At 44.3% G+C, this 12,500-nt stretch overlaps 1 protein-coding gene across 1 annotated transcript in view; it reads left to right on the top strand.

Annotated features, from left to right (window-relative positions):
- Positions 1 to 9,584: 9,584 nt before the first annotated feature.
- slc39a7 (solute carrier family 39 member 7) overlaps positions 9,585 to 12,500 on the top strand; it is a gene marked incomplete at its 3' end in the record, with an annotated part of 6,987 nt that continues 4,071 nt past the window's right edge. Inside the window, exons 1-2 of the mRNA XM_080531963.1 lie at positions 9,585 to 9,698; positions 12,360 to 12,500. The exon at positions 12,360 to 12,500 is cut by the window's right edge and continues 257 nt beyond it. Of these exons, the coding sequence (XP_080388089.1) occupies positions 12,368 to 12,500 (133 nt within the window). The 5' untranslated portion in view covers positions 9,585 to 9,698; positions 12,360 to 12,367. The remainder of the gene's footprint in view (positions 9,699 to 12,359) is intronic.

The following is a 12,500-nucleotide window of genomic DNA, read 5'->3' as shown; positions in this document are numbered from 1 at the left end:
CAAATGTTCTACAAACTTCTCCCAGTTAGCCTGTTTTAGCATTTTCATATCAAATACAGAATAAAACTGGTTTCTTTCCTGGTTAGGTTCAGTAATGATATTCTATTTGGATTAGATTTTGTTATAAAAAAAGAAGATAAAATAAAATCATACAGCTACTACAGTATATGTGTATTTTTTTTGAGTATTTGAAAGTTTTCATAGAAGTTCAACGGAAGCCATTTTGTTTGTTTGTTTGTTTGTTTGTTTAGCCAGAGTGGAGGAGGTTAAAGACACACCAGGCGATCGGATGACTGTCAGACAAGGCAGAAGTGTGTGTTATGACAACTCTCTCTCTCTCTCTCTCTCTCTCTCTCTCTCTCTCTCTCTCTCTCTCTCTCTCTCTCTCTCTCTCTCTCTCTCTCTCTCTCTTTCATGTTAACAGAAGACACATTCACAGCACTAATCCCTTTCGTCGGTTTTCGGTTTTTATTTCAAACCAATTGTCCCGAAAAAAGTATGGACGGTGTCAAAGTTAAAGAGTAACCACCAATTAGTGATGATCACACACTCCCCCCCCCCCTGAACCTCACCGAGCTCCTGAATCATGCTTTTCTTCTACCTCGTTTGTTTACAAATAGCAAACAAATCCCTCTCTCGCTCACTTCTGTCTCTTTACACCTCCTCCCCCCCCTGACACACCGACGCTCTGGAGGATGTGAGAAGACAATAGAGCTAATAGAAAAGAGAATGAGGTAATTACAGCCAGCTAATGAACTGACCCTCCTCACTCCCCAACCACCACCGAGCACCAGCCCTGGAACACAGCCCTGGAACACAGAACCTGGAACACAGCCCTGGAACACAACCTGGACCACAGAACCTGGAACACAGAACCTGGAACACAGAACCTGGAACACAACCTGGAACACAGAACCTGGAACACAGAACCTGGAACACAGAACCTGGAACACAACCTGGAACACAGAACCTGGAACACAGAACCTGGAACACAGAACCTGGAACACAACCCAGGTTTACACGTTTGGCGTTTAGCAGACGCCTTATTCCAAAGCGACTTACAATCGATACATTTGACTAAGCAAGTGAATCATCAATCCACCAGTCGTAGCAGGAAGAGTAATCTAGCTCAGGCCATGGACCTGAAGCTGAACAGGACCTGAAGCTGAACAACAGTTCTGGAGAGTTCTGAAGGGCCTTTTTTAGCAGGTTTACACTCTGAGATCCTTATTTCTGTGTACGTTTCTGTGTCGGTGGTGTGTGTGTGTGTGTGTGTGTGTGTGTGTGTGTGTGTGTGTGTGTGTGTGTGTGTCTGTGTGTGTGTGTGTGTGTGTGTTTGTGTGTGGTGTGTGTGTGTGTCTGTGTGGTGTGTGTCTGTGTGTCTGTGTGTGTGTGTGTGTGTGTCTCTGTGTGTCTGTGTGGTGTGTGTGTGTGTCTCTGTGTGTGTGGTGTGTGTGTGTCTGTGTGTGTGTGTGTGTGTGTCTGTGTGTGTCTCTGTGTGTGTGTGTGTGTGTGTGTCTCTGTGTGTGTGTGTGTGTGTGTGGTGTGTGTGTGTCTGTGTCTGTGTGTGTGTGTGTGTGTGTGTGTGTCTGTGTGTGTGTGTGTGTGTGTGTCTGTGTCGGGACGATTCTCAGATGGCCGTGATAATGACTTTATCAGATCAGAGGCCCAGCGGGGGAGAGAGGGGGGGGGGGTGTTAGAAGGGGCTTTAGGGGTGTGTGTGTGTGGTGTGTGTGTGTGGTAGAGAGAGAGAGAGAGAGAGGGGGGGGGGGGCACACACAGATTGTCCACGGCTCGGTTGAATGAAGTTATTTCCAGAGCGCCCCCCCCTGTCCATCTGTTGCCATGGAGCGTTGTCGTGGCGTTGCCATGGCCGTTGTTGCCGTGGCGAGGCCCGCACACAACAAAAGGGTGTGGCGTGGGAACGGGTCCAAGGGTCAGGAGTGAGCCCCGCGGGGGTCAAGGGTCGCGGCCAGCTGGACAGCACACAAGAGGAGCGCAGGGTGAGAAAGTAGAAAGTAGAGGGACGGGCGGGCGGGGTTTTTTTTTTAGGCGGGAAAGTCTGAGGGGCGATTCCTCGGACACCACTGGACGTTAACATTGAACTGGGCGGTGGGATAAAAGGGGGAGGGAGGGGAGGGAGGGAGGGGGTGGAGAGGGGGGTTAGAGGGGTTCAGAGAGGGGCCCCACCGCCCCACTGCCCTATGGGAAGGTCGTCGCATTAGGGCCCGATATCCACTGAGGCCTAATCGTGCGTAGCGTCTGACAGGCAATTGACTCTGGTCAATGTTCACGCAAACGTGGCTATTGAGAAGGGCTGCGGAGGGGCTCTGTGTGTGTATGTGTGTCGGTGGGTGTGTGTGTGTGTGTGTGTGTGTGTCGGTGGGTGTGTGTGTGCCGGCTGGCCGACACTCTGGACAGATAAGTGATACTGCACAAGTGCATTTTTCAAATTTTCATTCCGGTTGCTTTTTTAATAAAAAACGGAAAACTCACAGATAATCAGGCAAGACAAGGCAAGGCGCCCAATGTGTCACAGTTTGCTCCAGCAGCAAAAACGAATTTCCCTCCCAAATTATTATTTTTTTAAAATAATTTTTAAATGGAACTAGTTTCAACACCAAACCGTCACAACTAAACAAAGCTTGCGCAGAAACCAATTAGATAGATAGATAGATAGATAGATAGGCAAGGCAAGTTTATTTGTATCGCACATTTCATACAACAGGAGCAATTCAAAGTGCCTTAAGGGCTCTGCACACAGCGTGCGATTTCTGTTGCACGTCAACGTTCCATTTTGAAGTTTGAATGGAAGTCTATGAGAGCATCGCATTTACCCGCACACGGCCCCGATTTTAATCGCACGGCGAACATTCGATTCCATTCATTTTGAATGGGACAAAGCAGTGCGACAAAACTCGCACGCCGTGTGCTTTGTCCCATTCAAAATGAATGGAATCGAATGTTCGCCGTGCGATTAAAATCGGGGCCGTGTGTGGGTAAATGCGATGTTCTCTAAAGGGCTCTGCACACAGCGTGCGATTTCTGTCGCGCATCAACGTTCCATTTTGAAGTTTGAATGGAAGTCTATGAGAACATCGCATTTACCCACACACGGCCCCGATTTTAATCGCACGGCGAACATTCGATTCCATTCATTTGACAGTGCGACAAAACTCGCACGCCGTGTGCTTTGTCCCATTCAAAATGAATGGAATCGAATGTTCGCCGTGCGATTAAAATCGGGGCCGTGTGTGGGTAAATGCGATGTTCTCATAGACTTCCATTCAAACTTCAAAATGGAACGTTGATGCGCGACAGAAATCGCACGCTGTGTGCAGAGCCCTATAGACTTCCATTCAAACTTCAAAATGGAACGTTGACGTGCAACAGAAATCGCACGCTGTGTGCAGAGCCCTTTACAGACACTATTTAAAAATACAGCAAGAGCAGCATAGTAAGAGAAATTACAATGAATAAAAGGAAATATAAGAAGTAAATAGATAAAACATTTAATAAGACAATAGTTGGAAAATGTACTGTTGGAAAGAAATTGAAAAAAGACATTGATAGAAGTGTTAGTGTTTAATCATAACTGCTGCAAAACATGAAGGTTTTTAGCTTAGATTTAAATATTTTTAGGGTTTGGGCCTGTTTGATTTCTTCAGGGAGTTTGTTCCAGGAGCATGCGGCAGCGTGACTGAAAGCTGCTGCACCGTGTTTTGTTTTTACTCTTGGAATGATTAGCTGATTAGTCTCAGCTGACCTTAGGGACCTTGGAATAGAGATAGATAGGTAGGTAGATAGATAGATAGATAGATAGGTAGGTACATAGGTAGATAGACAGATAGATAGGTAGGTAGGCAAGTAGAGAGAGAGAGATAGATAGATAGATAGGTAGGTAGGTAGGTAGGTAGGTACATAGGTAGATAAATAGGTAGGTAGGTAGGTAGGCAGGTAGAGAGAGAGAGAGAGAGATAGATAGATAGATAGATAGATAGATCGATAGATGGGTAGATAGATAGATAGATAGATACTGTAGATAGATAGATAGATAGATAAACCAAAACGGAAACGGGGCCTTACCTTAGACCTCCAGCCCCCCCAGCAAGGCCCGTAGACTCCACCAGGCGAAGGGTGATGATGAAGGGGGGTGATCCGTAGGCCATGGGGGGAGGGGGGGAGGCCATGGGGGGGGGTCCATGGGGGGAGGGGGGTGGGTTACCCCCCAGTAACAGGATTAAGGGCGGCCGTGGGGGGGAACAAGTCCAACGCTTCGCTTTACACCTTTTGTGAAATGGCCGGGAAAAGAAAAACTGTTCAGAGCAAGAAGAAGATAAGATACAAAAGCTTTTAATGTTGTGTTCCAGCTCCAGATAGATACCCCCCCCCCCTGGCAGACAGACACATACGATTACATCCTCTGGGTTGACGACTCAATCTCTGTGTGTCCAAGAATGTCTGGACGCTGGTGGAGGGAGAGGGTTGGGATGACTGAGGTCTCTGTTTGTGCGACTTATGTGTCACCATCATGTGGGCCATAAATATATGAATCTGTGGCCTGGGGTGGTCCAGTGGTCTAGCACCGCGGTCTACAGTGCACACATTATGCCCATGCCCTCTCTCTCTCTCCCTTCTTCTCCTTACTTTCCTGTCTGTCTTCACTGTATCTGTCTAATAAAATAATATGAGTGGGATTCCCCCACCTAACTTAAACATGAATAAATGTATGGGTTTATTACATGATCATCTGATTGTGTCATGGGGCGGCTGTGGCTCAGGGGGTAGAGCCGGCGTCTAACGGTCACAAGGGCAGCAGCTCGGCGGTTCGAGCCCCGGCTGGCCACGTGTCGAGCTGTCCTTGAGTCTGTCGCAGGGTCTTACCCCCCCCAATCCAACCCTTAATGCTGAGTGCCAAGCAGGGAGATATCGGGTACCATTTTTATAGTCTTTGGTGGTACGACTCGGCCGGGGATCGAACTCACAACCTCCCGATCTCAGGGCGGACACCCTAACCGCAAGGCCACTGAGCTGGTGAGAGTTTAAACACTTGGTCGACTCTGCTTTTAGTGATGATGTGTGTGTTTCTCTATGTAACTGTTGTCCTGTGTGTGTGTGTGTGTGTGTGTGTGTGTGTGTGTGTGTGTGTGTGTGTGTGTGTGTGTGTCTGTATGTGATGCAAACCAGGAGAGTGCAGAGCCAGAGAGGTCCAGTTCTGAGAGGGTAGAGAGGGAGAGAAGGATCTGGTGGTTGACTGTGTGGAAGGCAGCAGACAGGTCCAGTTCTGAGAGGGTAGAGAGGGAGAGAAAAGGATCTGGTGGTTGACTGTGTGGAAGGCAGCAGACAGGTCCAGTTCTGAGAGGGTAGAGAGGGAGAGAAGGATCTGGTGGTTGACTGTGTGGAAGGCAGCAGACAGGTCCAGGAGAATGAGAACAGAGGAGAGGAGAGGGAGGAAGCTTGAGCAGAGTGGAGGGCCTCCGTGACAGGGTTCCAGGTCTCTCTGCTGTGTCTGTGTGTTCTGTCTCAATCTGTTGGTGATTATTGGAGGAAGTCATTCCAGGTTATGTAAGCTGGCCTTCCTGTTGGGGGGTTGGACGGCATCTCTGCTGTGATGTTGGAGAATGTTGCAACATGTTGTAATAAAAACCCAGTGATCGATTACAGTTCTCATTCCTGAACCATAACCTACAGTACCCACAATGCATCTGTGATAACTAATGCATTTTTTTCTTTTGATTAGATTCAACCTTTTTTTGATTCATATATGTTTTGCTCTGTTTTGACACAGGGTCAGCCATAGTCAGCACCCCTGGAGCAATTAGGGGTTAAGTGCCTTGCTCAAGTGCACAACAGCAGTGGTGGTAGGCACCTTAGATATGATGCCAGCGACCCTCCAGTCACCAGCTCACATGCAGCTCCCTCCTGAGGCGGGGATCGAACCAGCGACCTTCTGATTGCTAGCCGGCCTCTCTAACCTCTAGGTTACCGCCCCCCCCTTACCCTAACCCTAACGTCATGACGTTCCTTCCAGCGGAGACCAGCACAGTTATTACATTTCAGTTGGTTGTTCAAATATCCTACGCAGATCTGAGACTTAAACCACTCACTTTGGATGAAAGCATCAGCTAAATGGCATCTATTATTACCATTAGGTGTTCACATGGTTCATATGTTGTTTTCCCACAATGCTCAGGGGTTCAAAATAAGAAAAACTGAACTATTCTGAGTCATCCATGTTAGGAAAACTGTGATCTGTCCATAATATCTCCATGCTAGCGTGCGTGTTGTATCTTGCCTTAAACCTTTGGCATGTCTGTTATTCCCACCGATGAATGAACGCCTGGTCAACCTGACATAGAACACAAACACACCTCAGTGAAATGGCTGAAAAAGAGCATCTGACGGAAATAATAATAATAATAACATTAATAATAATAATGATAACGATAATAATAATAATAATAATAATAATAATAATGATAATAATAATAATAATAATGATAATGATAATAATAATAATGATAACGATAATAATAATAATAATAATAATAATAATGATAATAATAATAATAATAATAATGATAATAATAATAATAATAATAATAATAATGATAATAATAATAATAATAATAATGATAATGATAATAATAATAATAATGATAATGATAATAATAATAATAATAATGATAATCATAATAATAATAATAATGATAATAATAATAATAATACTTTTACTTGTAAAGCACTTTTCCTGCAAGCGTTGCAGCTCAAAGTGCTCCAATCATTATATAATCATAATGTAATCATTTAGTCATTTAAAGGCAATATTATAAAGATGGGGTTTTAGTCTTGACTTGAACATTATGTGCTGAGGTTGCATCTCTAATGTAAACTGGCAGTGAGACACAATCTGGAGCATAAAATGAGAATGCAGCCTCACCAAATCTCTCCTTTTGTACATGTGGTACACAGAGAAAACCAGCGTCAGAAGACCTGAGAGCTCTATTGGGCTGATATGCTAGCAGAAGACCTGAGAGCTCTATTGGGCTGATATGCTAGCAGAAGACCTGAGAGCTCTATTGGGCTGATATGCTAGCAGAAGATCTGAGAGCTCTATTGGGCTGATATGCTAGCAAAAAGTCTGAACATATTCTGGTGCTGTGCCAGTGAGAGCTTTATAAACAAGCAGAAAGATCTTGGAATCTATTGTGAACTTAACAGGAAGCCAGTGTAGAGTCTCTAACATAGGAGTCATATGAGCTATTCTGCTTGTTTTGGTTAAAACTCTCTGACTATACCAGTGAGAGCATCTGACGGAATTGATTTGGAGCTGAAAAGCGTCACGTCTCTTTACCCGAGGGTAACACAACTGTGAGAGCCTAGACAGAGCGCTGCGTATGTGACAGCAGCTGGTCAAACTGGGAACAAGTCTTACATTTATTTAAAATGCTAGATTACTCTTCCTGCTACGACTGGTGGATTGATGATTCACTTACTTAGTCAAATGTATCGATTGTAAGTCACTTTGGAATAAGGCGCTGAATGCCAAACATGTAAAATGTAAATGTAAATGTAACTAGACTGGACTGGGCTAGACTGGGACAGCTGCAGACAGACAGAGACCCTCTACCTTGAACTCTCATGCTCCAGGGCGGGGTCAGCAGACAGGGGTCAGGAGGGGGAGGGGGGTAAGGGGGGGGTCAGGGTCTGGCGGGAGTGGGGGGGCATTCAGGAGGACGGGGGGTCAGTGGGGGGGCGGGGACGGAGGCTGCCCTTGGGTCGTGGTTGGGGTTCGCAGATCTTTCAGGGGGGGAGACAGACAGATGCTCGATATGCAGATGTCTTCAGATTGAATTGTGGGACGTTAAAATGGATCTCTGATTAGCATCAGGACAATAGGCCACCCCTCCCCACGCCCCCCCTGTGAGGTCCCGGGCACGGCCGGACCAGCCGCCGGCTCGCTGACCAGACCTGACCTCAGGGTGGGCGGCTACAGGAGAACAACGCCCTCTAGTGGTCCTGGGAGGGTACAACAGTCCAGCACCATGGCCTGGGGTGGTCCAGTGGTCCTGGGGTGGTCCAGTGGTCTAGCACCATGGCCTGGGGGGGTCCAGTGGTCTAGCACCATGGCCTGGGGTGGTCCAGTGGTCTAGCACCATGGCCTGGGGTGGTCCAGTGGTCTATCACCATGGCCTGGGGTGGTCCAGTGGTCTAGCACCAAGGCCTGGGGTAGTCCAGTGGTCTAGCACCCAGGTCTGGGGTGGTCCAGTGGTCTAGCATCATGGCCTTGGGTGGTCCAGTGGTCTAGCACCAAGGCCTGGGGTAGTCCAGTGGTCTAGCACCATGGCCTGGGGTGGTCCAGTGGTCTAGCACCATGGCCTGGGATGGTCCAGTGGTCTAGCACCATGGTCTGGGGTGGTCCAGTTACAACAGAATGTAACTAATGAAGAAACCAAACATTCTCCTCTCCAGCTAATGATGACGGTTATGGCATTTGAATTCCCTGCCTCATTTTAATTTAATTTTAAAAACTTTTTTTTTTCTTTCCTAACACCAGGGGAGCCACCCCTCCTAAATTTCGTTGTTTGGTACCTGTACTATAGCAATGACAATAAAGACCATTCATTCATTCATCATTCATTCACACACACAGACAGACACAGTCAGAGACAGACAGACAGTCAGAGACAGACAGACAGACAGACAGACAACCAGACAGACACAGTCAGAGACAGACAGACAGACAGACAGATACAGTCAGAGACAGACAGACAGACAGATACAGTCAGAGACAGACAGACAGACAGAGAGAGTCAGAGACAGACAGACAGACAGACAGATACAGTCAAAGACAGACAGACAGACATGTACACAACAGACAGACACAGTCAGAGACAGACAGACAGACAAACAGACAGACAGACACAGTCAGAGACAGACAGACAGACAGACAGACATTGTCACTCATTGTATAAATACACATACTCACACCCATCTCCATCATTTATTTATTCATAGTTTATTCATATTTATAGTATTTAAAGCATTGCAGTGTGCCTATGATCAATAATATTGATCATTTAATGTGAGAAACCACTAGTCTAAAGCGACAGCTGGGCTCAATGGCTCAACGTTGTTTTCTATTGTAAATGGAGATTACACCAAAAATCAATTACATTACAAAAACGGTTATTTGATGATATGATATTATTCTCAAACGAGTACAGTTGTATAGTCTGCCATTCCAAAGTAAACGGTGCCACCAATACACACGCACGCACACACACACACACACACACACACACACACACACACACACACTAACACATACACACACACACACACACACACACACACACACACACACGCACGCACACACGCACACACAACCCTCCTCCTTGAACACACACACACGCTGCACCGCATCCGCGTGAGATCCGCTGAGAGACGACTCGATTCAAACCTCGATTCATCACACTACAACATCTCGCGATATCCCGACACGTAATCTCAACACGCACCACCTGCCCAATGAAATCCCGCGATGTTTCGTCGTTTCATTGACTATATGCCACGTCTGAGAGAGAGAATAGGCTACTGTCATGTTACCACAGAGCTGCTGACACCTAAACACTGAACTACCTAACTACCTAACTCCTTACGCAGACACCTACCCGCTCGGAGGTTAAACCAGACAGGTGAGTGAGGGTTCATAGTTGTGTAGTTTGTTTGAGGACAACATCCGTGTTTGTTTAGAGCTCCAGAGGCTTAGCTAAACAACTAGCTATCTGGCTAACAACTTCACATCCATTGTTTGTTTCCCCTGGTACTTATCTAAGCTAGCCCCCCCATAGACACCTAACCCTGCTACTTACACCTTACACCTAACATCTAACATCTAACCCTGCTACTAACACCTAGCATCCCTGCAGAGCTACCCTGCCACAGTGTGCCAGTATACAGTACCGTATATCTCAAAAGTGAGATTTATATATAATGAGATGTCATATCCTTTCAGGGGATAACACTATCTTATGTTCACTATGGGGTGTACTCACTTTTGTTGCCAGCTGTTTAGACATTAACAGCTGTGTACTGAGTAATTTTCAATGGACAATAAATCTATACTGTTATTCAAGCAGCATAATGACTACTTTAAGTTATATCAAAGTTTCATTAAGATAGTGTTATCCCCTGAAAGGATATGACAGGATATTTGCACAAATCTAAAGGGTGTACTCACTTTTGAGATATACTATATATAGTTACTAGTAGATCTACAGTATATATAGTTACTAGTAGATCTACAGTATATATAGTTACTAGTAGATCTACAGTATATATAGTTACTAGTAGATCTACAGTATATATAGTTACTAGTAGATCTACAGTATATATAGTTACTAGTAGATCTACAGTATATATAGTTACTAGTAGATCTACAGTATATTTAGTTTCTAGTTACTAGTAGATCTACAGTATATTTAGTTACTAGTTACTAGTAGATCTACAGTATATATAGTTACTAGTTACTAGTAGATCTACAGTATATATAGTTACTAGTTACTAGTATATCTACAGTATATATAGTTACTAGTTACTAGTAGATCTACAGTATATATAGTTACTAGTTACTAGTAGATCTACAGTATATATAGTTACTAGTTACTAGTAGATCTACAGTATATATAGTTACTAGTTACTAGTAGATCTACAGTATATATAGTTACGAGTAGATCTACAGTATATATAATTACTAGTTACTAGTAGATCTACAGTATATATAGTTACTAGTTACTAGTAGATCTACAGGCTCAAAAGCTCAGATGGGTTGGACCTGACATGCATGCTGCTGCTATACTTTCTGTTTGTGTTTTTTCTATTAATTTGGACAATTAAGGTCCACTGAATGAGTCGTCTGCTCTGCCTGAAAGTGAAACTTTCTGAAATGATGTCCATTTTTTCTATATGCACACCCTTTATTTCTCGTTTTAGGATAGACAGAATTCAGAAAAGGGAATATGGAATAGACAACAAAGTCACAACCTAAAAGTCTAGCCATGCCATGTCAGGGTGTCTGAGAAGTTGGTGACTGGATCTGTGACTGTAGTAGAATACTACATGTAGGCTACAACAACAACCACAACATCCTTTTCACATAATAACCTCCCTCATCCTGGAACAGAAAGTTAGAGAAAGTTAGAGAAGCTGGTTAGTGTCCTGGCCCTGACACATCGAGGTAGCAGGCAGGTAAATATGACATCATGTTTATCTGGTGTGATGCACTAAGCTAGCTGACTGAAGTTGTGCAGCAGGGAGACTGCTAGCTTGCTACTTTGCTACTATTACTATTATCTATTACAGCACTATTGCTGTTTACAAATACTACCTTTGCACAAACCATGTTTGCACATTGGACATACCTCCTTTGATATAGCCACTATTTATACATCTGTACATACCATACTGTACATAACTTCCTTAACTGTACATATCTACCTTAACTGTACTTCTACCGTAACTGTACATATCTACCTTAACTGTACATATCTACCGTAACTGTACATATCTACCTTAACTGTACATATCTACCGTAACTGTACATATCTACCTTAACTCTACATATCTACCTTAACTGTACATAGCTACCTTAACTGTACATAGCTACCTTAACTGTACATATCTACCTTAACTCTACATATCTACCTTAACTGTACATATCTACCTTAACTCTACATATCTACCTTAACTGGACATAGCTACCTTAACTGTACATATCTACCTTAACTGTACATATCTACCTTAACTGTACATATCTACCTTAACTGTACATAGCTACCTTAACTGTAGCTACCATAACTGTACATATCTACCTTAACTGTACATATCTACCTTAACTGGACATCGCTACCTTAACTGTACATATCTACCTTAACTGTACATATCTACCTTAACTGTACATATCTACCTTAACTGTACATAGCTACCTTAACTGTATCTACCTTAACTGTACATATTTACCTTAACTGTACATATCTACCTTAACTGTACATATCTACCTTAACTCTACATATCTACTTTAACTGTACATATATCTACCTTAACTGTAAATAGCTCATAACTGTATACTAAACTACCGTACTTGCAATACTGTACCTACCTCTATCACTGTCATGTTTTATATCACTATTTGCACTTCTAGTTAGATGCTAAACTGCATTTCGTTGTCTGGTACTTGTCCTCTGCAACGACAATAAAAGTTGAATCTTTCATTAATTCCTGTTAAGTTAATCATTATTAAGTTAATAACTGTCATCATAACCGACAACGCCATTTCCTCTTCCTCTCTCGTCTCCCAGGTGACAAGATGGCCGCCGCTGGACGCCTGCTGGCGTTCTCTCTCCTGACGACGACAGCCTCGCTGGCGCTGTTGCTAAGCGCCCAGCTGACCGCGGCTCACGACCACGGCCACGCCCACTCCCACGGCGGCGTGCCGTGCC

This window comes from Nansenia antarctica (genome assembly GCF_963989245.1).
Source record: "Nansenia antarctica genome assembly, chromosome: 5".
Taxonomy (NCBI): Eukaryota; Metazoa; Chordata; class Actinopteri; order Argentiniformes; family Microstomatidae; genus Nansenia; species Nansenia antarctica.
The sequence above is the reverse complement of the archived record's forward strand: the minus strand, read 5'-3'. Positions and strand labels throughout refer to the sequence as shown.